At 37.2% G+C, this 26,384-nt stretch overlaps 1 protein-coding gene and 1 long non-coding RNA gene across 9 annotated transcripts in view; one reads left to right on the top strand and one right to left on the bottom strand.

Moving 5' to 3' along the window:
• Nucleotides 1-18,212, top strand: part of COBLL1 (cordon-bleu WH2 repeat protein like 1) — a 165,443-nt gene extending 147,231 nt beyond the window's left edge. For 3 of the 7 annotated variants that reach the window (XM_086370293.1, XM_086370285.1, XM_086370244.1), the window contains 5 exons: nt 876-1,110; nt 2,127-2,221; nt 5,664-7,540; nt 11,802-11,978; nt 16,931-18,212. In XM_086370293.1, coding sequence (XP_086226419.1) covers nt 876-1,110; nt 2,127-2,221; nt 5,664-7,540; nt 11,802-11,978; nt 16,931-17,017 — 2,471 coding nt within the window. In that variant the 3' untranslated portion in view covers nt 17,018-18,212. The remainder of the gene's footprint in view (nt 1-875; nt 1,111-2,126; nt 2,222-5,663; nt 7,541-11,801; nt 11,979-16,930) is intronic. The other 4 variants (XM_086370302.1, XM_086370274.1, XM_086370263.1 and 1 more) reach the window with 3 other exon arrangements.
• LOC147378448 (uncharacterized) lies at nt 9,351-18,893 on the bottom strand. 2 transcript variants are annotated; one of them, XR_015152659.1, is made up of 3 exons: nt 18,755-18,893; nt 15,799-15,945; nt 9,351-10,600 (listed from the first exon to the last, which is right to left on the bottom strand). It is a non-coding gene; the product is annotated as an uncharacterized LOC147378448 (long non-coding RNA). The 2 variants fall into 2 exon arrangements; XR_015152658.1 differs by lacking the exon at nt 9,351-10,600 and having other exon boundaries at nt 14,049-15,945.
• Between the last annotated feature and the right edge of the window lie 7,491 nt (nt 18,894-26,384).

Raw genomic sequence — 26,384 nt, 5'->3', positions numbered from 1 at the left:
AACCACAGCTATTGAAAAGAATCATACACACACATACATATTGATATGGGACAACCTTTAAGATACAGTTGAGTGGAGAAACAAAAGTTGAAAACATCAGATACATGATGGTTCCATTTATATTAAATAAACCAACAAGAAAGAGAAGGAAATATATGTGTATCTGCTTAAAAGGTATATGCTCATTATACTTTGATAATATAGAGAAAAGATTTAATGGAAGTTGCCTCTGAGAATCAAACTCAATAGGAATTAAAATCAATTTTCACAGCATAATGCTTATTCTATTATCTTAAAAATTATATTAAGCATCTAAGTAAGTGGCTTTTAACTTTGGTTACACACTAGAATCACCCAAAGAATCTTAAAAATTCTTGGTCCTGTCCTTTAGAGATTCCAATTTAACAGATGTACAGTAGAGGTGAGCATCAGTGTTTTTAAAGGATGCTCAGACAATTCTCAATCACAGTACTCATAACTACTGAGTCACACTTTATAATTACACTTATAGACTAAAAATTTGTGTTCTTTTTGTTTACATTTAATGCTATTGGATCAAGGTAAAAGTCATTTAAATTGAAAGACACATTCTTAAATGAAATATATAACTTGAAGTTTATAAGCTTAAGTAACCATTTTTTCTACCACAAAGAAAACCTAGAGCGATAGCATATTTTTAGAAATGCATGTCTGAGATAATCTGATTATACATTAACATAATTATTCACCATTAGACAAGTATTTTACTATTAGCTTTGAATCAGAATTTAAAAGAGTCCAGCTAATTATTATTTTAAAAATTCCTTCCTTGCCAGAATTGCATTGGATAAATGAGACAAATTATTATTTAGGATTATATCTTCATTTCTTTGTAGCTGGAATAAGCTCTGATTATAGCCTTGAAGAGATAGATGAAAAGGAAGAACTGAGTGAAATGCCTAAAGATGAGGCTGAAAATACTTCTCTGAAGTCACAAGACATTCCTACTGTATCTACTGATATAATAAATACACTGAAAAATGATCCTCACTCAGGCCCTGGCAGTGCTACTGGAGAGTCCTCACAAAACTCCAAAGAAGAAAAACAAGGAACTAGAAACACAGATGAACAGTAAGTAGTCCATACGCCAGAAGTGGTGGCGGTGCTTTGTTTAACTGATAGTAGTCTTCTGAAATACAGAAACGATATTTTAAACACAAGTGAAGTCATTTCTTTAGTTTATACTTTATCCCTTTTACCATCATTAAAAAAACTTTATTCATAGAGTATCTATTTACATGTGATTGGTTTTAAATAAAATCAAATCCAATGGTTTTGGTGTCCCTGTGCCAGATAAACCACAACATGTACTTATTTTGTATGAGTATGATTAGCATTTTTGTTTCTGTTGTGTTTGTTTTGCCTGTTACCTATTTGGCCAAAATGAAATATATAATCTCAATTTGCAACAATACTCCTAAAGAACTTTTACTGACTGGTTTATAAAACAATTCTGCATATTAGAATATGATGTTAAGCCACTAATCATTTTTACAGTCAATTTTGTGAAGCAGAGAATGCACTTTCCCCTTGGTTCTAGAAATAGAAAGTCATAATAAAGTACACTTACATTCTGTTAGAAATACCACACTATGAATAAAGATGAAATCAAGAACGTAAAATAAACCATTTTATCAAAGTTTTACTATAATTTGCATGAGATTGTCTCCAAATTAAACTCCTCTATCATTAAAAAAAAAAAACACCCAGTGAAGTTAATTCACATTCTGACTTGTCACAAGGTGACCTTGCCAGATGTAAGGGAAATGTCTATGAAAGTAAATTTCATTTAGCTCCTTTTTCTTTAAAAGATAATAATTGATAATAAGAAAAGATACTCTCTTGGGGAAACTGTCCATCCTACCAAGCTTCTAATATCTTGCTTTGTTACAGGGCCACATATGAAAGCTAATGTTTTATAGCACCATTTCCTCTTAGCTTTATTTTTTCTTTGCTATTAAATTTCCAGTATTTGGCAGAAAAAGATGATTGTTCCAGTCTGTCTTTGGAAATTATTGCCTGTTTTATTGTTGTGTGAGTGTGTGTTTGAATAGTATCATATATAATATACAATATCATTTTTACCGAAGGCTACACATTATGGTATGTAATTTAAGCGACAAAGAGACGGTAGTTGACAGTGTAAGAAACCTGAAGTCACTGGACCCAAACCAAGAGAAAGGTGAGTTCCATAAGCACTAATAACTAACACTTTCATAGCACATACTGTATGCCAAGGACCTTTCTTAAACACTTTATATTAGCTCATTTAATCTTGTATACTAACTCATTAATGGGTATTGTTACTTTAGTCCCATTTTACAGATGATTGATCCACAAAGATATTACATAACTCACCTGAGGTCCCACAGTAAATGGTAGACCTCAGATTTGAACTCAGGCAGTATGTGTTCAATATGTATTGATTCCAAAATTTGCTTCTCACTACCATGTCTTGTGATGTTGTTGTTGTTAAATCTTAGAGGTTATCTAACTTAGCTCTGAATCTTACCAATGTATACTCTATGCATACTTATGATCTACTTCTTTTTCCTTCTACTGACTCCCTAACTCAAGCCTGTTTTATTTCATAGTCAAGTTGATATACCTTGGGTAAAACTTGTCTGCCTGATATTTCAGGCTCAAGCCATCTAATCATGTAATAGTTTACCAGTATTTCCTACTCCTCCCCCCATACCTCCAAATCAAGATAGTTTATTCTTTCTCATGGCATATATATTTCACTCAGTTCTATCATTAGAACTATGGTTATTTTATTATTATCTTTGTCTGGAAAATAATCTTCACCCATTCAACTATTATCCAAATCCTGCCACTTCACTTATTCTGTTGCTTGACTGCCGGAAGCCATGTAGTTCTGTGTCTCGACTACTTGACTAGATTGGACAGTCTTCGATCAGAGAAATTATATCTGATACTTTGTTTGAATTTCTTATGGAACCTAGCAGAATACTGAGATAACAGTTAAAATATATAGTTAGGATTGAATTTCAGAAAAAAAAAACTATACAAATCAGAATTGCAGTGAATACACAATGGTATTTTAAGGGGATATGAAGGAAATGGCTTATTCTCAAATCCAATCTATTATGTTAGTACATAAAACTAGGTTAAGATCCATAGAAAACATAGAGAGAGATATATGCTGCTGCTGCTAAGTCACGTCAGTTGTGTCCGACTCTGCGACCCCATAGACGGCAGCCCATGAGGCTCCCATCCCTGGGATTCTCCAGGCAAGAACACTGGAGTGGGTTGCCATCTCCTTCTCCAATGCATGAAAGTGAAAAGTGAAAGTGAAGTCGCTCAGTCATGTCTGACTCTTCGCGACCCCATGGGCTATAGCCTACCAGGCTCCTCTGTCCATGGGATTTCCCAGGCAAGAGTACTGGAGTGGGTTGCCATTGCCTTCTCTGGAGATACATAGATACATATATAAATTCAATAGGTATTGGATTATCCCAATGTCACAAACAAGATAGACAGCTGTATACAGATATGACACTTTATACATGTGGTATGTGTTGGTTAATTTGAATATGAATGTCTTTGATTCATTGTCCTTATGGTCAATAACCTCCTGAGATACAAGTGTACAACTTATATACTTGTATATAATTTCCCCATTTTTTCTTCTTGATGCAGCTTTTTAACAACATATATTATGATGGCAATAGCATTTCTATTGAGATGTGATTTAAAAGCTGCTTACTGTTTAAAATCATAGTAAAATTAAATCATTTTTGCAAAGATCTGGGTATCATATTAGTATTAGGGTCCCAAGCACATTTCTGTAATATACTTATTTTGATTTGCACTTGATTTACAATGACCACTATCAACTCTGGGTGGTTTTTAAAATAATTTGTTATCCTTAGAACTAATTTTATTCTGCTTTTCTCCTTTTTTCTTTAAACCTAAACTGTGCACTTATCTAAATGATCCTTTCATCAGGTGGTTGATGTTCGTGTCAGTTTTGAGTAGGGGAAAGTGTAGTATAGTACAAAATATACCTTCTCCCTCTACTGGGCATTTCTGAAAAATAGCCTGTCTATTCACTGACATCTTGTTTGCATTATCAGCAGATATGTAGCAGGAAAAGCTAATGAATTCAGTAGTGTTTGTAGGCCTGGCAATCACTGAAATTTTTGAAATTTTGGTGAGAAATTCAGTAGATAATGGTAAAGTAATTATAACCCACAGAAAATGTGAAGAAGTTCTAAAACCAATAAATTAGGATTTATTATAGGGAATTTCATTTTAAAAATATATTTTTATAATTATTTACCTTTTTTTAGAAAGTGTTTCCATTCTGTAACTGGGATATATCTATATTCAGTGGAAAATGAGAAATAAGCAAGAGAAAAGGAAATACATTTAGGCTCCTTTTTTTCTTTTCATTTTTCACAGAGGATCCATTTTATAGTTTAGACAGTGAACTTTATCTTACAGGTGAAAGTGAGTGATTATAAAACTATAGAGAAATACTTGACATTCGTTCACAATTTGATTTCCAAGGCCCACACTTCACTTGTGCTGTGCAAACTGTCATATCTGAAAGGAGAGGCCACCAAGGATTTTGAAGAAGAGGGCTAGCTGGTTATTCGGAAGAAATGATTCTTCATGGTACTTGACTAGAGGACGACAGTATATATGAATCACTTGGCTCAGTCATAAGCCTCTGTTTCCTTCCAGAAGCCTCATTCCAACTCTTTGCCATCATGTTGTTGGCTGGCAACTGTTGCTTTGTTAACCTAGACACTGGCAAAAGATTTTTGTTTTCAGGAGGTCTGAATTAAAATTCAGAGGAAAAGTAGTGTTGGGAGAGGAAAGTTTGTTTTCTCTACCTGGATTCTAACATGAGAAAAATAAAGTTATCTTTTCTCACAAAGAAGAAAATAAAAACCCACATGGTTGTTTTTAATGTAGTTGAAACCACCCCATATTGTGACTGAAAACAAAATCCTCTAAAATGATTTAGCAAGGACACCTAATTAGTCAGACAATAACTTAGGTTGTTTTTATTTCAGCTCTTAAAGGTAAGGTTTTGTGGTCTGTCATAAATAAAACTGATAACATTAAAAGGGAAACAATCCTAACAAATGCTAAATGAAATATAAGTATACTAGGGATTATAGAAAAGACAGAATCAAAATGGAAAAAAACAGAACAAAAACATTTTTTAAAATCTGTCAGTATCATTTTGTCATTCTTAACAAAGACTGAAATATCATCTTAAAATCATAGCTATCTTCTATGAGTACTTGTTTTGGGCAATATGGTATCCTAATAAGCATGTTACTGTTACATAAGTGATATATAATACATAGTTTTGTTTTTGACATCTGAGGCTCAAACGGGGTGAGTAAAATGATGTGGTCCATACAGATTGTAATTAGTCAAGCTGGATACCTGACTCAGGTCTCTATGATCCCAAAGTCCATGCCACTTTCTCTGTATGCCATTACCTGTATAATTACCGTATAATTGGTGTGCTGAATATTTATCTGTAGAATTCAAACCAACCTGTTCACTTTGGGGGAGGGTAGGTACTGAAAACTTGCACTTTTCTATTTTTTTCATATACTTTATATTTTTTCTCTCAGCAGATCAACATGAAGTAATTGTCATTCCAACAAACACAGAAAATAATATGAAAAATGGAGTAAGGAGAACAGGAATCAATGTAGCAGGTGTTGCCAAAAATAACAACGTGGACATAGAAGTTGACAGACTATCAAATTATCAGGCATATAAAACTGATACTGCTGGACGTTACAAAGAAAATCATCTTGCTGTTTCATCAGCACCAGATCAAAACCTGATTCAACCCAGTGCAGAAAAGACAAAAATGCAAGATGCAGCAATTCAGACAATCCCTTCCTGTGGCAGTTTTGATGGGGATCAGCAAGATCATAATTTGTCTGACGTCAAAGTTGATGAAAGTGTGCAAACTTCAAACAACAAATCAACTCAACACTTATCTTTAAGCCCACAAGATTCTATAGATATCTCAGGAAAATTCAGGAGTAAGGGCCCCCTTGTTGTACATACAGAAGAGCAACTCGCCCTAAAAGATCCAACTTGTGCACATGGTAATGACAATCTTTTGCCTACTGTAGACGGAACTGATAAAAATCCAACAGCTTCTTATGTAAAGAATTATCCATTTTACAGACAAGATTATAATCCCAAGCCAAAACCTTCAAATGAAATTACAAGAGAGTACATACCCAAAATTGGGATGACTACTTATAAAATAGTGCCTCCTCGCTCCCTAGAAATATCAAAAGATTGGGAATCGGAAACCATAGGGTATAAAAATGATCGGGAGATACATACTTTAGGGAAAAAGGACACTTATGAGAATGTGAAAGAAACTACAATCCAAACAGAAGATCTCGTCATTTCTCAAAGCCCAAAGGAGTCACAAGCAGACCTGAAATCAAAGCCTACCCTGAGAACAGAGCATCAGATGCAAAGTGAGGAGAGCTTTACCCGCAGCAGAATGGTGAATCCTCTGAAACCTCCCAGAATGACGAGTGACACTGGCACAGCTCCTTTTGCGCCAAAATTGGAAGATATAAACAATATTTTGGAGTCAAAATTTAAATCGCGGGTTTCTAATCCCCACTCCAAACCAAGTGCTTTTTTCTTGCAGATGCAAAAAAGAGTTTCAGATCACTATGTGTCATCTGCAGCCGCCAAGAGTGTTCAAGCTGCCTCTAATCCTACTCCAAAGGAATTAAAGAAAGAGGTGGAAAGAGATACAATACCTCCTCCAGAGCCAGCTCTTTCTCCCTTAAGTAAAACTATTCAATCTCTTCCACAGCCACACGTTCAAAACACTGATGATGACAGCAATCAGAAGCCTACTGAAACCTCTTCTCCTGTGGCCTCTCCGCCGCCGCCTCCACCTCCCCCTCCTCCCGTGGCCTCGCCCCTTTCCCCTCCCGCTGTGGCCTTCCCCCTTCCCCCTCCCCCCGTGGCCTCTCCCCTTACCCCTCCCCCCATGGCCTCGCCCCTTCCCCCTCCTCCCTTGGCCTTCCCCCTTCCCCCTCCCCCCGTGGCCTCTCCCCTTCCCCCTCCCCCCATGGCCTCGCCCCTTCCCCCTCCTCCCGTGGCCTTCCCCTTTCCCCCTCCCCCTGTGGCCTCGCCCCTTCCCCCTCCTCCCGTGGCCGCCTCCCTTCCCCCTCCTCCCGTGGCCTCCAAACCTGTTCCTCTGCCCAAGAGTCAATTAGCAACACTGAATCTGAAAACTCTGAAAACTTTTGGTGCCCCACGACCATACTCCAGCTCTGCTCCTTCACCGTTTGCCCTCGCTGTGGTGAAACGGTCACAGTCTTTCAGCAAAAGCCCTACAGAGTCATGCAGTGAGGAGGTCAAGGGTGCCTCTGCCAGAACTCCAACTGATGCAGACAAAGGGAACATTCCTTCTGTCAGTACTTTTGGGAACATGCCACAACTAGGTGTGAGTGATAAGGTAAATGTAATCTTTTATAAAATGGGGGATTCTTATACAACATGACTTAAATGGGTTTAACAAGCGTGTGTTACTTAATTCATAATCTGCAATCAAGATGCTGTAGGGGAAGAAAACGAGTAGTAATACATAGAATCTGATTATTTACTCTCAGTCATTATAATTCATATAATTTAATCAAATATTACTATAAGGTCATCATATAATCACCTCAGTAGCAAATATTTAAAGTTTCTTTGCTCATACATTTGTATACTGTACTATAGTTCTGACTAGTTTTCTGTGTTTTGCTTATCTCAGTTTGTTGAAAACTCCTGGATGTCCTGGTTTACTTTATTTTCTTCTCCAATTCTCCATAATAGCAAAATAAATTGTTTTAATTATATAAAAACATAAGCAGCATCAAAGACTAGATAAAATAAACAACATAGCTCTGCACTGTCATATACACTCAACCTGAACTTACCAAATATTGTTATATATAATTTAAATTAAAATCAGAGTTTAAATATATAATTTTCTTTTTTAATATAAATTTATTTGTTTTAATTGGAGGCAAATTACTTTACAATATTGTATTGGTTTTGCCATACATCAACATGAATCCGCCAAGGGTGTACATGTGTTCCCCATCCTGAATCCCCCTCCCACCTCCCTCCCCGTACCATCCCTCTGGGTCATCTCAGTGCACCAGCCCCAAGCATCCTGTATCCTGCATCGAACCTGGACTGGTGATTCATTTCATATATGATATTATACATGTTTCAATGCCATTCTCCCAAATCATCCCACCCTCTCCCACAGAGTCCAAAAGACTGTTCTGTTCTATACATCTGTGTCTCTTTTGCTGTCTTGCATACAGGGTTATCTTTACCATCTTTCTAAATTCCATATATATGCATTAGTATACTGTATTGCTGTTTTTCTTTTTGGCTTACTTCACTCTGTATAATAGGCTCCAGTTTCATCAACCTCATTAGAACTGATTCAAATGTATTCTTTTTAATGGCTGAGTAATATTCCATTGTGTATATGTACCACAGCTTTCTTACCCATTCATCTGCTGATAGACATCTAGGTTGCTTCCATGTCCTGGCTATTATAAACAGTGCTGCGATGAACATTGGGGTACATGTGTCTCTTTCAATTCTGGTTTCCTTGGTGTGTATGCCCTGCAGTGGGATTGCTGGGTCGTATGGCAGTTCTATTTCCAGTTTTTTAAGGAATCTCCACACTGTTCTCCATAGTGGCTGTACTAGTTTGCATTCCCACCAACAGTGTAAGAGGGTTCCCTTTTCTCTACCACCCTCTCCAGCATGTATTGCTTGTAGACTTTTGGATAGCAACCATTCTGACTGGCGTGAAAGAGTACCTCATTGTGGTTTTGATTTGCATTTCTCTGATAATGAGTGATATTGAGCATCTTTTCATGTGTTTGTTAGCCATCTGTATGTCTTCTTTGTAGAAATGTCTGTTGGCCCATTTTTTGATTGGGTCATTTATTTTTCTGGAATTGAGCTGCAGGAGTTGCTTGTATATTTTTGAGATTAATACTTTGTCAGTTGTTTCATTTGCTATTATTTTCTCCCATTCTGAAGGCTGTCTTTTCACCTTGCTTATAGTTTCCTTTGTTGTGCAGAAGCTTTTAATTAGGTCCCATTTGTTTATTTTTGCTTTTATTTCCAATATTCTGGGAGGTGGGTCATAGAGGATCCTGCTGTAATTTATGTCGGAGAGTGTTTTGCCTATGTTCTCCTCTAGGAGTTTCATAGTTTCTGGTCTTACCTTTAGATCTTTAATCCATTTTGAGTTTATTTTTGTGTATAGTGTTATAAAGTGTTCTAGTTTCATTCTTTTATAAGTGGTTGACCAGTTTTTCTAGCATCACTTGTTAAAGAGATTGTCTTTAATCCATTGTATATTCTTGCCTCCTTTGTCAAAGATAAGGTGTTCATAGGTGCATGGAATTTATCTCTGGGCTTTCTATTTTGTTCCATTGATCTGTATTCCTGTCTTTGTGCCAGTACCATTCTGTCTTGATGACTGTGGCTTTGTAGTAGAGCCTGAAGTCAGGCAGGTTGATTCCTCCAGTTCCATTCTTCTTTCTCAAGACTGCTTTGGCTATTCGAGGTTTTTTGTATTTCCATACAAATTGTGAAATTATTTGTTCTAGCTCTGTGAAAAATACTGTTTCCCATTTTGTTAATTCAGTGTCAACTTTCCAGTTATATGTTTACCAAAATATCAATTAACCACCATCTAACCTTCAGTTCAGTTCAGTTCAGTCGCTCAGTTGTGTCCGACTCTCTGTGACTCCATGAACTGCAGCACGCCAGGCCTCCCTGTCCATCACCAACTCCCAGAGTTCACTCAAACTCATATCCATCAAGTCAGTGATGCCATCCAGCCATCTCATCCTCTGTCGTCCCCTTTTCCTCCTGCCCCCAATCCCTCCCAGCATCAGAGTCTTTTTTAATGAGTCAGCTCTTCACATGAGGTGGCCAAAGTACTGGAGTTTCAGCTTTAGCATCATTCCTTCCAAAGAACACCCAGGACTGATCTCCTTTAGAATGGACTGGTTGGATCTCCTTGCAGTCCAAGGGACTCTCAAGAGTCTTTTCCAACACCGCAGTTCAAAAGCATCAATTGTTCCGCGCTCAGCTTTCTTTACAGTCCAACTCTGACATCCATACGTGACCACTGGAAAAACCATAGCCCTGACTAGGTGGACCTTTGTTGGCAAAGTAATGTCTCTGCTTTTGAATATGCTATCTAGGTTGGTCATTAAGTTTCCTTCCAAGGGGTAAGCGTCTTTTAATTTCATTGCTGCAATCACCATCTGCAGTGATTTTGGAGCCTAAAAAAAATAAAGTCTGACACTGTTTCCACTGTTTCCCCATCTATTTCCCATGAAGTGATGGGACCGGATGCCATGATCTTCGTTTTCTGAATGTTGAGGTTTAAGCCAACTTTTTCACTCTCCACTTTCACTTTCATCAAGAGGCTTTTTAGTTCCTCTTCACTTTCTGCCATAAGGGTGGTGTTATCTGCATATCTGACCTTAGTGATGTACAAAAAGGAGAATTTGTTGACTTCATGTTGGATCAACTAAATGATATAATTTGCTAGATTCAAGTAGTATAGTTAGAGGATGCAATTCACAGTATGAATTATGATAATCCCCATGCAATTAAAAAAATACATTATGTACTTTTTATGATAGTGTTTAAAGAATACTTTCATATTTGTATGACAGTTCCAGAAGTATCTTATGCTATTTTTTCAAACACTCCCAGAGTAACAGAACATTAACCATGTTGCCAAGTAAAGATTTTTCCATAATTTAAAGCAATATTTACCTTGAAAAATATTCCTTTATAGTTTGCATTTTTGTTTATTACTTTGATATATCAGGAAGAGATATATGATATAGAGATTAATTCTTGGGAGCAAAGCCTGTGTTTTTTTCTTAGAATGGAATACCACTTCTAAACAACAGAAGCTTGATTTAGATAATACAGTTTTTGAGCTATTGCCTGAGTTCTGTTTAACTCATCTTTTATAAAGATATTTATTTGGCAGTTTGAAAAAGACATTTTTAAGATTGTTTGAATATAGTTGCCAATGAAATCAGTTACTAAATATGCCTTTCTAAGAAGTTTAATTAAAATTTTGATTCTTAAATTTCTAATATTTATTTTCAGTCTCATGGGAAAAATAAAACATGGGCATCACTTCGTCCCAGTGACTTCTAGAAAGACAAAATAAGCTGTTACATAGTCATTAATACTCCTTTATTAGAAGATGCACTAGGTTCAACCAGTATGAAATTGCCAATATTTGTCCATTTGTACCATCAAAAATAATTTCATAATACTAATATATTGGAACTATGAAAATGGGTTTGTTTTTGTTTTTTTAAGTCTGGATTTTTATTATTACTTTGTCTCTTCTAACTGACTCTATTGGAGAAATCAGCATTATTTCATTTACTCAAGGACAGTAAAATTACCACGGCACTGTGAAACAAAGAGACATATCACTTTTCTTCCTTAGCCTCCTGAGTTCAAAATGAGGGAAAGTAAGGCCCTTATCTTACAGCTGAGCCTGACATCAGAGATAACTCAGAGGATGAGGAAATAGTGTAAAGCACCAGTGTAGCAAATGGGGGTTCTTAAAGAGCTATTGATGATGAAAGTGTTTTGAACACTGGCCCATTCTTCACCTGGTATTCATATAACTTTCACATTTATTTTTATAGGAAAATAATTCTGCACATAATGAACAGAATCCTCAAATACCATCTCCAACTGACTGCCCGTCGTTCACCCTTAAGAGACAAAGTTCTTCGACATTCCAAAGCTCTGACCCAGAACAGATCCGACAGAGTTTGCTGACTGCAATTCGTTCTGGAGAGGCTGCTGCCAAATTGAAAAGGGTAAGTTTTCTTTATCAGATGGGTGACATCGGGTTTATTTTCAACACTGTCAAACTAATACTTAGGGGAAATTGTTTTCTGGCTTTTAAATCTGAATAGGGAAGATGCCAGAAGTTCCCCTTTTATAAGTCAAGGGTCATTTTTGAAGTATAAGCTCTGGACTCTCTCAGTGTTACACATCCTTAAAACTACGTCAGGTCTGTTTTCCAAAACATGAGCCAGGTGCAGAAAGCAAGTTTTGCTCATTATTATATAACTATATATAGAAAGTGCCCCGGACTCTTATTTTAAGAAACTGTGTTAGCACAGCAAGAAAGAGTCTTTTAGAAAGAAAGTCCCTCCTTTATTCCAGAAAAGCTGCGATATTGTAAGAGCCTGCGTTTTCAGTCCTGGCTCCTATAGTAATCAGTTACTACCGTACTGATTGGCTGGTTAAGCGGGGAGGAGTTTTATAGGCTAAACTAAAAAAATGTAGGGAATTTAGATGAGACTTAATGCAGAAATTCAAGTTTTAATAATGCACTGCCAGAGTCTAGCTTCTACTGATATGTGAGAGAGCAAGGTGACGCACTCTGTTCTCGGGTAAACCCCAGAAAGCATCACAGGGAGTTATTACAGATACGTTTCCTCTCTCACCCTTATCCTCTGAAACAGGATGTAGTGAAGCCTTAAGCCTGGCATCATGACTTGGACTTCCCAGAGGCTGCAGTCTCCCCTAAATGTCTTTCTTGTTCGCCTTAGTCATCTTGGTTGCAAGTTCCTCAACACCAAGACAAGAAAAGTACTCATTATTTCACTGACTCCCTAGGCATTTCATTTTGTGAATTGCTTTTCTAATCATTTTAGAAGCTATTTAGAGAAAAGTAAGAGACTTGTTGAGCAAATCACTGAACTCAACAAAAATGAAATTTGCGAAGGAACAGGAATGCTGCAAAGATAGAAAAAGGGGAAGGCATTTCGTGAGGGTCAGTCAGCTTGCTAGTGGGTTTCAGTGGAGCCCTGAGTGACGGCCATTTGCCCAGAGGACTTAGCATTCCCATCTGGGCACATATGGTGAAAAGGCAAAATATTGTGTGCTATTAGTGGAGGAAACACAAAGGAATAATTCAGGGGGGTAGGTCTGAATTTCGTAGATTATTTGTAGAATTTGAGTTTAGTCCCAGGCAGCAAACAACAGCAGCGAAAAAGGAATATTGAAATTGGTATTTCACAGGTCATGACATTTATACTTTTGGGGGGAAATATGTTCCTGTAAATAAATTGCACATTCTCATTCATGAAAATAATTCTATTTCTAATTCTGTTTCTAATCTTATAAATTAAGGATAGAGTTTCAAACTTCTCAATTCAGTAAATTTGATAAGCATTTTTTAAAAACAGAAAAATACCAAACACTGTACTAGATACTGAGGATACAAAACTGAGTCAAATGAAGCCTCTGCCTTCTGGGTGTTCAGAGCCAGGGATTGAGAACAGCGGTTCCTCACGCTCACAGCAGAATAGAAAATAACTGCAGTATCTTTGTATTAAGTCAGTGGATGTATTATTAATAATCAGTTTCAATGAACTAATTGCAGAAAATAGTGCATTAAGTTGGAAATACCTTTTAGGCCAACAGAATCATACAGGCAGGCAGCTGTATACTTGGTGTGTTATGGGCCCTGATTTGGCAGTCTCTTCACAGATAAAGCTCTCATTGCTTCCAGAACAAGCTGGATGTGAATCAACACAGAAAGCAGGCCCTAAATGATGATCCTATAATTGTATCCTATTTATTACTCATTACTTTAGGTTCTATTGAATCTAAATTTTATCTCTTTCAGTAGGAGGTTATTGATAGCTCTGACTCTCTATAGTGCCAGCTCCTAAATTCTGTTTAATGAAAATCCCTTACATAATCCTTTTTCTTCCTCTAAAAGACACGGGGTCTAGTGGAGTTTATCATATCTATACGCCATGATTAACATCTTCACTTCTAGTTATATATGCTAAAAATGTGTTTCAATGTGCCAAGACTCAAGAATATTGTTTGTAATAGCTCCAAATACATATAACCTTAATGTCCAAAAATGGTAGAATAAATAGTGGTATATTTAAAGCATGGACTATCAAATGGCAATAAATTAGATAAGATATACTAAAGACAACAATGTAGATAGAGACATAAATAAACAGTATGTGTAAAGTTGACGGCATGCAAAACTAAATTATATAGTGATACATGTATAGGTGGCAATTATTCCTAAAAGTTGGGAAATAATTACATAAGTCACAATAGGGTTACTTCCAGAGGGGAAGAAAAAGGGTTGTTAGAGGTTTATTGGAGCAAGACTGGAACACAATTTAAGAGGGAACCAAAAAAATTAGTAATCAGAATAAATATATCTTAATGCAATATTTTTAAATATAAAAATTAATGCAAAAATCCATGATAAAGTCAAAATTTTAAATAAAGACAGGATCAGGAGGGAGCTGGAGGTATTCTTTCTCTTGACCTGGGTGGTGGGCTACCTATATGTCTGTTTTCATTGCGCTGTTCAATGCACGTCTCTGTACATGTATTATATTTCAAAAAATTGCAGAAGGTGGTAGAAACAGACATAAGGCTCTAATTTCTTACGCTTTTTTCCTTTCTTACGCTAATTTCTTTCTTGTGCTTAAGTCCCATATTTCTGTGCTGTTCTGAACATGTCTCTTGGTTTGTTTTAAATTCTAACATTTCTTTTATAGAACAACAGTTATAGTGCCAAACAAAATCTCCAGTGATTTTGACAGTGGGTTTAGACTGTTCATCAGAAAGTTGGCTCTGTGTTTGCCTGTATTTTGGCACCCAAATGTTCACTTTAACTCCAGGTACCAACCTGCCTTATGGCTCTTGTTCATACTTGAGCAATTAACCTTCATTATATACTTGGTTCACATTAGAACAATTATCTAGTTGATAGCTCTAGTGTAAATGTAGTCATGAATTTTCATGTTTCTGAAGGCTTTTTCCTGTACCTTACCCCCATCTCAACCTGCATATAATCATGGTGATTTGTCTTGTCTTCATATAAAGCATTACTACATCCAGCACAGTATTTTATAAAATGCGTTTGAAGTTAAGACATACATATGTGTTTTGTGCTTAGTTGCTCAGTCGTGTTGGATTCTTTGTGACCCTATGAACTGTAGCCTGCCAGACTCCTCTGTCCATGGGATTTCCCATGCAAGAATACAAGAATGGGTTGCCATTTCCTACTCCCAGAAGCTGTACAGCACAGCCAAAAAAAAAAACAAAAAGGACTACACAGAATTTGTGTGAAAGAACCATAGCTTATTTGCTCCTTATTGGTAGACATGTAACTGGATTCTAGTTTTTTACCCTATAAATGATGTTACAATGAGCATCTTTATTTGTAGATATTTAGGCAATGGCACCCCACTCCAGTACTCTTGCCTGGAAAATCCCATGGATGAAGGAGCTTGGTGGGCTGCAGTCCATGGGTCGCTAAGAGTCAGACAGGACTGAGCGACTTCACTTCCACTTTTCACTTTCATGCATTGGAGAAGGAAATGGCAACCCACTCCAGTGTTCTTGCCCGGAGAGTCCCAGGGACTGGGGAGCCTGGTGGGCTGCCGTCTATGGGGTCGCACAGAGTCAGACACGACTGAAGCGACTTAGCAGCAGCAGAACCATCTGTATCTTTTCTAAATGCTTAAACCAAATTTTCTTTTACTTTTCAAAGAATGTGAGAACTGCAGTTTTGGCAAGAATTACAAAAATAACCCCTCATACACAGACTTTTCAGACCAAGACAGCATAGCAAAAAGCCATCACCTGTCTGTTGGCTGCATTTGGAAAGTAATCCCACATGAGTACTGAAAAGGATGCAGACAAGTGTTTTTCCTCTGGTGGCAACTTTTTTTCCTTAGCTGTTTTGTTTCAGGTGGATGGTTGTCAACCATTCTACTCTGTCCTGGGTTCCTAAAATAGTCAAGAAAATTGATTAGTTTGGATTACTTATCTTTGTTTAGTAAAAGGCAAGAAATGAAGCACCAGGAAACCAAAGCCAACTAAATTTGCCAATTTTATTTTCCTTTCTACTAACTTACTCTGTTGCTAGGCAGAATCTGGCCTTTTGTACTTCAGTTCTCTGCTTGGGAGAAGAGGATAATGTTTGGTTAGGAAGCTAAGCTAGTCAAATTATAATCAAGAGATAAATAATTTTTCTTAAAATATTGTTATATTTTACATGTAATATTTTAAAATACTATACCTGCTTACTATGTAGAACCCAGGTAATTTTCTTCTACATTCTTATAAATAATGTTGGAATTTCAAGCTATTTAGGAAATTTTGTCTTAGTGTTTTTTATTTACTTACAGCTTGTAAACAGGAAACTTTGTCATAGAATTTTGGAACTTAGGAATGTATTTGCAGTTTTGGCAAAACAGTCACAGGTTTGACATTTTTAGCGCTTCAAATGAAGGCATTTTAAAAACCAAAGCTATTTTTTCCTTATAAATAAGGGGTACCTGGGAGAGAGTAACTTCAAGTTAATATCATCAGTATGAAAATTACAGAATTCATTGCTCTGTGGGATTCACTATGTTTTTCTACATTCTCCAATGTACTTTGAGGGAACCAGAATTAATCTAGCTAAAAATGCGCTTTAACAGCTTGGCCTGCAGTCTGTTTATGCTCTTGTCCTTTGAATTGATTTGGTAATTTTGTAAAGACTAAGATGTGTTAATGGATTATTTAACTTGTTTGTTGTGGAAATAACTAATTTTTAATTTCATGGTAGAATGAACATTTATTCTTGATTATTTGAAATTTATCGAATGACATGAAATGTTAGTATTTACAATTAAGCAGAAATTAAAATGTTGGTAATTGATGAAAATTCAAAATTAGACAGCTGTCCACTTTTACACTGATGGCTGCAAAGTGTGTTTCTTTCTCTTAGGTTACAGTTCAATCAAATACAATATATGTGAATGGGAAGTCAAGACTCAGCCGTTCTATGTCCCTTGATGCCCCGGGTAACCATTAAATGTTGCCCTGCCATGCCGCACTTCACCACCTCTGCTGCGCAGAACAACTTCAGACTGATGGAGAATGTTAGCAAATGTATATTGAGATATACACTAATATATTATCTATTAAAGCATAAGAATTTGTGCTGTGACTTTTAATGCCAAAAGAAGAATTACCAGAATTTATAATTTATAATAATAAGTTTGGCCTTTTTTGCCTTAAGAACTGAATATGCTGCTTCAGAACTTTAAGACAAGGTGTTGATAACTCATTTTTTCAAATGACAAATGGTCACTTTTTGTTGATTTCACTTATTTTCCACTTATTAACACATTATCTATAATGGTGACTTAGACAAAAGGATAAATTAGGATTCATAGACTTATTTATATGACACCTAAATAGCTAGGCAAACATAGATCTGACGTTTGCTGCCTCAATGTTACAGTTTAATTGGAAATGTTTTTAAGTTACATTAAAGCCTGTTTGTGCTGAAAGTTTGATCTAGAAAACTAACGATGTCAATAAGTATATTCAGTTTAACAGTTAATTTCAATGATGAATCACTTAGTGTGCAGGTCTTATCTTGCACATTCCTTTTGTAATTACAAAATCAGTGTCAAGTTTATCAAAAAGCTCATAGTATTTTAATATTTTATTAACATGGACATTTAAGTTTTTTAATCTTTAGCACTTAAGTTGCTCAAGGAGAATTTTAAATATTTTCTGTATATAATTATAACATTATTGTCACACAGATTTTGCACATTTTATGTGCCAGAAGCCTTAAAAATCTTCCTGTGAAAATGTTGATATATTATGACAGTTATTTCAAATTCGATATGTAGAGAATAGGGGTTAGTTTATGTCCATATTGGAAAACTTTAAAAGATTACTTGGAGGTTTCAGAAATCCTGGTTTTAATTAAAGTGATAAAGTCATTATATAGTTCAGAAGCTAATATTCTAAATAATATATATTTACATTAAAGTTAAAGTTGTTAAGCAGAACAATGCCTAACTTGTTGGCTAGTAACGATTCTGGGGTCTGGAGCGTGTTGATGTTCTGTTCCTACCTGAAGAATTTAATTGCTTGCTTATTCTAAATGCCTTGTCAAACAAACTGATGTTACGTTAGTTACTGGGATATCTGCCTCTTTGGAAAATATGTTGATTTTTCCCCTGTTTAATAAAAGCAAGTTATATATTTGGGATGCTTTTTTAAATGCAGTGTGTGTCAATCAGGTATTTCTACATTTCACCTGATTTCATCTCCATCACTCAGTAAACATTATACTGAGACCATGCATTCATCAGGGCTCTCTCGTATACATAAGCTCGCATGTTCAAACTCCAGAAACCACTACCACCACCACAACTAGTGTATGTAAGCCCATGCATTCTAACTTCAAAATGCATAACATGCTTGGCAGAGTTTCTGACACAGGGAAAGTACACATTAAGTTAAATATTGCTGCTATTACCTTGAATCAGACTTGAAAAGACCTACATATATAGAAACCTGTTACATCATTATAAACCAATAGGGAAAGGAGTGACTTTTTTGAAAAATTGTATTTGATTATCCTCTTGGATATATTTGAGTTAAAGTTTTGAGATTAATATTTTAAAACTCAAATGAATATATTCAACATTTTTTAGACCTCAGAATAGGAAAATTATTTAAATAAGACAAAGGCACAGTCATAAAAGATACACATTTACAAATATTAAAATATGTACATTAGACTTACCTGGTGGGTCAGACGATAAAGCGTCTGCCTACAATGTGGGAGACCAGGGTTCGATCCCTGGGTCGGGAAGATCCCCTGGAGAAGGAAATGGCAACCCACTCCAGTTCTCTTGCCTGGAAAATCGCATGGATGGAGGAGCTTAAAAGTGAAAAAATAACCCACAAAGTGTTTATTGTATGTAAGGATTAATTTATAAAAATGTAAAAATCCCTAAGATTCATGAAACTACTAGCCAATAGAAATATGCACACACTGAAAACAAAGGTATTTCTTATAAGAGTAAATCTGAAAGGCTAATAAACATATGGAAAAAATACTCTGCACTAATAATCAAAGAAACACAAGTTACAAACCCAAAAAAGTGTACTACATCACACCCAAAATGTAAGTTTCAAAATAGCAAATGTTGTCAAGGACAATGAAGTAATGAAGACTTTTTTTTTTTTTAACTGTTGGTGGCAAAGTAAACTGGCACAACCATCAAATGTGCAATATTTAATAAAATTTAAGATCTCTTACCATGTTACCTTAAGGAAGTACTTATGTGTGTGCTCGTGTACATGCCAAGTTGTTTAGTCGTGTCCGATTCTTTGCAACCCTATGGACTTGTAGCCCACCAGGCTCCTCTGTCCATGGGATTCTCCAGGCAAGAATATTGGAGTAGGTTGCCATGCCCTCCTCCAGGGGATCTTCCCAACCCAGGGATTGAACCTGCATCTCTTATGTCTCCTGCATTGACACACAGATTCTTTAACACTAGCTCCACCTAAGAAGCGCTGTGTGTGTGCTTGAGACATAAAAATGTTCATGGCAGCCTTATATATAAGCAGCAGAAATGAATTCTAACTGGCACTCAACACTGATAGTATATTCATACAATAAATTTCTATACAACAGTGAAAATGAATAGTTACGCATATCAACATGGATACATCTCAGAAATAATGAGGAAGAAAAGTTGTGGAACAATGCTTGTTTTATGACGCCAGTTATATAAAATAAAAAAATGCAAAGTGATACTATGTATTATGGCTATAAATACAGAAAAAACAGAATACACATGTTTGGTAGTGGGAATCAAGAAATGAAGACTGGATTGGGGAAATGTATAGGAACCATCAATTGTGTTTGTAGTCATTTCTTTTACAAACTGGTTTGAAAACAAGTTTTAGTCCAGATTTTAGCATACTTGAAATAGTTTGTAATTAGGATATTTTTTAAAGATCACACAGGACTTAGGGGGATATATATGAACCATGAAAACACATACATTCTGAAAAAAGTTCCCTTATCCACACTATTTTTGAGAAAAGCGTGCTACATTCTCTTCCCAATTGGGAAAGGATGTGAAAACTAGTGAAACTAGTGACAACAAAGTGACAACAAACAAAGGACAACAAAGTGTCCTTAAGTGACAACAAAATGAAGACACAGGAGTGAGTCAGAACCTTCAATTTTCATATTTAATTTTTGGCATCTAGGCATTTTGCTTTTTCCCTCCATCAGGTTATTTCTTTATAATGCATATTTTTAGAAGCAACTTTAAATTTATTTTCATCTTGAATTTGGGGCATCTAAGTATTTTCCTTTTCCTTTTCCGCCAGTTTATTTCTTTACAATGCATATTTTTAGTTATGCAGATTCTATGTAAATTATAGGGTATGAACTGAGATACCCTCTTTTCTGTCTCCAGCATCCCACTCCCCTCTTCAGTGATAACCAACATTATTGTTTTGATATGAATTCCTATATGTAGATATATTTATATCCAATACATAGGTTTGTTTTGGGCTTTTGTATTTTTACAGGGTTTGTTTTTGTTACTGTTGTTTTTAAGATTTAATACTATTTAGCATCTTCCCTTTGTACCAGCAGTGTCTGGAACAGCTTCTCCATTTGCCCATACAGATCTACCCTGTCATGTTTCAGTTTGCTGTTCTATTATTTGTTTCTTGCTGTGGTACACAGTTCTGTCCGAGAGTCAAGATACTTGGTTCAAATCATATGTCTGCCATTTATGAATCATGGGGATTATTTTATCTGTGCCTCTTTACCTTTGAAAAATTGAATTAATAAACTTACCTCATGGTGATGGTTGTAAAGTGAAGTGAAAGTTGCTCAGTCATGTCCAACTCTTTGCCACCCCATGGACTTATAGAGTCCATGGAATTCTCCAGCCCAGAATTCTGGAGTGGGTAGCCTTTCCCTTCTCCAGGGGATCTTCCCAACCCAGGGACTGAACCCAGGTCTCCAGCATTGTAGGCAGATTCTTTACCAGCTGAGCAACAAGAGAAGTCCAAGAATACTGGAATGGGTAGCCTATCCCTTCTCCAGAGGAGCTAAAACTACCTATATTAAATACTACTACTAGTGAACAGGTATTATTTATCTAATAATCTAATCTATTTCCCATCCTCCTGAAGAGTGACCTTCCCTCTCATTTTAAGATCAGATCTGGCTTTGGCCTGAGACACCAGAATCCACACACTGCTAGTTGGTCCAAGTCCTTGAATGAGACCAGCCATTCTCCTGAGACCTAATGTTGTGTGTCCTTGAAACTTAAAAGAATTGCAGTTGATATAATTATTTGTCTAGTGCCAGTTCATTTCTTACCCACTACGAGTAGAGACAAAAAAACACAAGAGTTAAGAAACTCATCATTTTTTAGTATTCATTGACTGTCGTAAATGTCTTCAAAGAAAAGGGAACTTGCAATTAGGGGTCACAATGAAGATTTCCATGGATAAAATGTTTTTCTTAGATGATATTTTATGTAAAAATAGCTAATTTATGTGGTGTTTGAGTTTACACAAAACTTTTATATTATTTGATCCACACATGGAATAAAAAAGTACACAAGAAATCACTACTTTACAAAGGTCACACAACCAGACAAGTGACCGAATCCCATATCTCATTTCCAGTCTGCTCTTTCCTGTGGCCAAACTGTGCAAATGATGGAGAATCTGGGGCTAGATTTCAAAGGACACTTGATTAGGGACCTACTTGTTCCAGATCTTCAGTTGGTCTTGCTTTTCTCTTAAATGTTACCACTTTCCTGCAAGTTTTCTTCCTTAACACCTCAGACTCTTCATATGGATAGATATATTTTGTTTATGGCAAGAAAAAATGCCACCATGTGTCTCTCAAAAGAATTTTCTGACAGGTATTTCAAGAGAAATTGTGAAACATTCTGACAATTTGTGTAGAACTGTTGGCATTTCTGCTTCCACAAACTGGAGAAAATTCATTTGGATGCCTCACAAATTACTCATCTTGAAGCAAAAGTGCTAGAATTCCAAACTTATAGTTTTCAAGTCAAGGAATTTCTTTACCTCCCAGCTGATCCTTATGTTCCTACCCACTCCTTGTGGTAGATGGCAGTGACGGCCCCGATTCTTTACCGCACCTGCTCTACACCTTTGGCCACGTGACTTTGCACTTCCTTTCACTAAAGAGACACGGCCCGTTTCCCCACCCAGAGAAATAGGTTTCATGACCAATAGAATGAGATGAAAATGACACAGTGCCAGTTCTGAGACCAGATATCCAAGTGTGCATGTTTTTGCTTGCTCTCCCTGGGCCTGAAATGCTGCCGTGAGAGACATCTCTGGGTTGGCTGAATGGTCCTTAAATAAAGGATGAGCGATGCAGAGAGCACTGCTCCCAACTGAGGTCAGTCTACAGCATTTAACAGTCATAGCTCTAAACATGAGCAAGTTCAATCAAGATTAGCAGGGCCACAGAGCTGCCCCTGGTATGTGAGCAATCAATATTTACCAACTAGCGATGCCCTCAAGGTTCCATGGTTGATTGTTATACAGCATTAATGTGGCAATAGATTCAATACATCCTTTTAAACAAATATACATATGACTGCAACCCAAAATATAAATTCATTCAATTGGTTCTGATTCACATGCCCTATTTCCCCCAGAGTTCCACAGACTATTTACTAAATCCATCAAAAATATACCTCTGAATCTCTCTTTAGCTCCCAGCTAGCTCAAAAAATCATTCTAACTTAAAAATTGCTGTATTACTGTGGTACAGCAATATTTTCTTTCCCTTTCTCACCTCTCAATTTATCTTCAGAACTGGGAGAATGAGAGATCCAATATCAAAGAGATCCACAACCCCCTTAGAAACTCTGTGGACTTGTTTTTTGTACAATTGCCAAATAAAATAAAGATTTCCCAGCTAAATATGAATGTCAATGATAAACAATGAATTATTTTTAAGTCTAGGTATGTCCCATGCAATCTTTGGGAGATACACTAAAAAATTAATCACTGATCTGAAATTTAAATTTAACTGGACATTCTATATTTGTCTTTGCCAAATCTGGCAACCCTACTATTTCATGAAAGTCTAGAAGGAGGATTGAAGCATCCCACATGTGGGGAAAGGAGAGAGCAGGCCCAGCTGAGTCAGGAAACTGGAAAGTGACCTTGTGGAAGGGTGACTCAATCTTTATTCTCTTTGATAATTCACCATCAGAGAAACCCTCATATGGTAAATAGGAAAAGTTTCATTGAATAGTTCACAGTGAAGAAACCCTGTGGATGACTTCTGTTGGTGGACTTTAGATACCTTCTAAGTCATCAGGAAATAATATACTCGCAAAATTCTGCTAGAGACTAGCCAAGATGGCAGAGTAGAAAGACAGTGAGCTCACCTCTTCTCACAAGTCCACCAAAATCATAACTATTTGCAGAACAACGATCAAGGAAAAATACCAGAGCCTACCATAAAAGACCCTCTACGATTAAAGACATAAGAAGGCAATGAGACAGTTAGGAGGAGCAGACTCATGATACAATCCAGTTCCATACCCCTGGGTGTGTAACCCACAAGCTGGAGAATAATTATATTGCAAAGATCCTTCTACAGGAATGAGAGTTGAGCCCCTTGTCAGTCTCTCCAGCCTTGGCCTCGTACATTAGGAAGACAAGTTCTCATTGCATTTGGCTCTGAAGGCCAGCAGGGCTTAATTTCGGGAGCCCCACAGGACTGGGGCTAGAGAGACTTCATTCATAAAGGGTGCTGACAAAATTTCATGTGCACTGGGACCCAGAGCAAAAGCAGTAATTTGATAGGAGCCTGGGCTTTCCTGGTGGCTCAGATGGTAAAGAATCAGTCTGCAATGTAGGAGACTCAGGTTTGATTCCTGCGTCGGGAAGATCCCCTAGAGAAGGGAATGGCAACCCACTCCAGTATTTTTGCCTAGAGAATTACATGGACAGAGGAGTTTGGTAGGCTGCAGTCCATGCGGTGGCAGAGTCAGACACAACTGATCGATGAACACTTTCACTTTCTTTAGTGCCAGATCTAAAAGTGGGTCTCGGAGAGTGTCCTAGGGAGGTGGAGGGTGGCTATGGCTAACCTTGGGGACATTCAACTTGGGAATTGGGACACGCTGCTGGGAGCCATGTTGGGACCCTCCCTCTAGTTTATCAGTGCCAAGATCGGACCCCACCCAACAGCCTCTAGGCCTGTAGCCTAGGACACCTCAAATCAAACAACTAAGTGGGCAGGGAAACACCATGTCTATCAGCAGGCAGTCTGGCTAAAGACTTCTTGAGCTCAGGCTATCTCTACACATCCCTCTAATATGACCCTGCCCATGAGAGGACTAAAACCCAACTCAACCCCACAGTGGAGAGGCACCAGTGCTGCCTCCAAGAAGCATGCACTAGTGTCTAGACCAGCCTCACCCAGAGGGCAGACATCAGACATAAGAAAACCATAATCTTGCAGCCCACAGACTCAGCCGGCCTAGAGAAAGCCAGCCCTTTCCCTGGGACCCCAGCCTGACCCACTAGCAGGCCAACACAAGCTTCAGGACACCCAGGACCCCATACCTAAAGGTGTCAGGAACAGCCCCTCCTCCCACCAGTGATCTGACCCCAGCTCCAGGACCCCTGGAGACTATAGGACCTGGTTGTGCCAGCTGTAGTCCAGCACTAACCCCATGATCTGGCTTCACTCTCCAGTGAGCAGGCAACAGCTCTTGAGTCTTTTGAACCCTGATTTCACACACTATTGAGCCAGCACTAGCCTAGGATTCCCCAGGGTTCTGCAGCAAGCTGTTCCATGACTCGGCCCCACTAACCGGCAGCATCTGCACAAAGCAGTACATGGCAATCGACTGGGCTATGGGCCAGTCCAGCTTACCAGACCACTAACATAACCAGCCTGTCCCAAAAGAAGAAGCCATGCAGCCCTCTGAGAGGAAACCCCTAGAACACATAGCTTAGGTGATGAGAGGGAAGTGGGCTGCTAGAACACACAGAATGTCTCCCACAGGAGGCCACTTCTCCAAGGCTGAGAAACATAACTGACACGTACATAAAAATACAAATAGCAATGCAGGCAAAATAGGGCTGCAGAGGAACATGGTTTAGACAAAGGAACCAGATAACACTCCAGAAGAACTAAGTGAAGTGGAGATAGGCAGTCTACCTGAAAACGAGTTTAGAGTAATGATAATAGAGATGATCAAAGAGCTTGGGAGAAGAATGGATCCACAGAGCAAGAAGTTACATGTTTATAAACAAAGAGAAAAAAGTAAAAAAACAACTAGGCAGGTGAAAAGATACAGTAATTGCAATGAAAAAATACAGTAGAAGGAATCAACAGTAGACTAAATGATACAGAGGAACCTATCAGTGAGCTGAAAAACCAAGTAGTGGGAATCACTGCCTTTGAACAGAAGAAAAAAAAGAAAATGAAAACAAGTGAGCACAGCTTAAAAGACCTCTGGGAAAACATCAAGTGCACTAATATTTGCCTTTTAGAAGTCCCAGAAATATGAGAGAGAAAGGGACATAGAGAACATATGTGAAGACATAATAGCTAAAAACTTCCCAGATCTAGGAAAGAAACAGTCACCCAAGTCTAGAAAGTTCAGAAACTAGAACATTCTCTAACACTATCCATGAAAATAAACTCAAAATGGATTAAAGACCTAAAGGTAAGATTGAATACTATAAAACTATTAGAGGAAAACATAAGCAGAACACTCTTTGACATAAACTGCAGCAATGCCCACCTTCTAGAGTAATAAAAATAAAAACAAAAATGAATAAATAGGACCTAATGAAACTTAAAAGCTTTTTCAGAGCAAAGGAAATCAATTAAAAAAAGACAATACGTGAAATGAGAGAGAAAATATTTGCAAGTAGAACAACTGACAAGGGATTAATCTCCAAAATATATAAACAATACATGCATTTCTATATCAAATAAGCAAAAAACCCAATCAAAAAATTGGCGAAGATCTAAATAGACATTTCTCCAAAGAAGACAGACAGATGACCAAAAAACACATGAAAAGATGCTTGACATCACTAATTATTAGAGAAATGTAAATCAAAACTACAATGAGGTAACACCTCACACTGGTCAGAATGTTCCTCTTCAGAAAGTCTACAAAGAGTAAATGATGGAGAGGGTGTGGAGAAAAGGAAACCCTTCTACACTGGTGGAGGGAATGAAACTGGTAGCTATTATAAAAAATAAACAGTCCAACAATCCCTACTGCTGGGCATAAATGCAGAGATATCTATAATTCGAAAAGATACATGCAGCCCAATGTTCATTATAGCACTATTAATAATAGTAAAGA

The sequence above is a fragment of the Bos grunniens genome, chromosome 2 (assembly GCF_055505025.1).
Source record: "Bos grunniens cultivar Pamir isolate PY7600 chromosome 2, Bosgru_T2T1.0, whole genome shotgun sequence".
NCBI classification, from domain to species: domain Eukaryota; kingdom Metazoa; phylum Chordata; class Mammalia; order Artiodactyla; family Bovidae; genus Bos; species Bos grunniens.
Note: the sequence above shows the minus strand (reverse complement) of the source record. Positions and strands in the feature narration are given on the sequence as shown.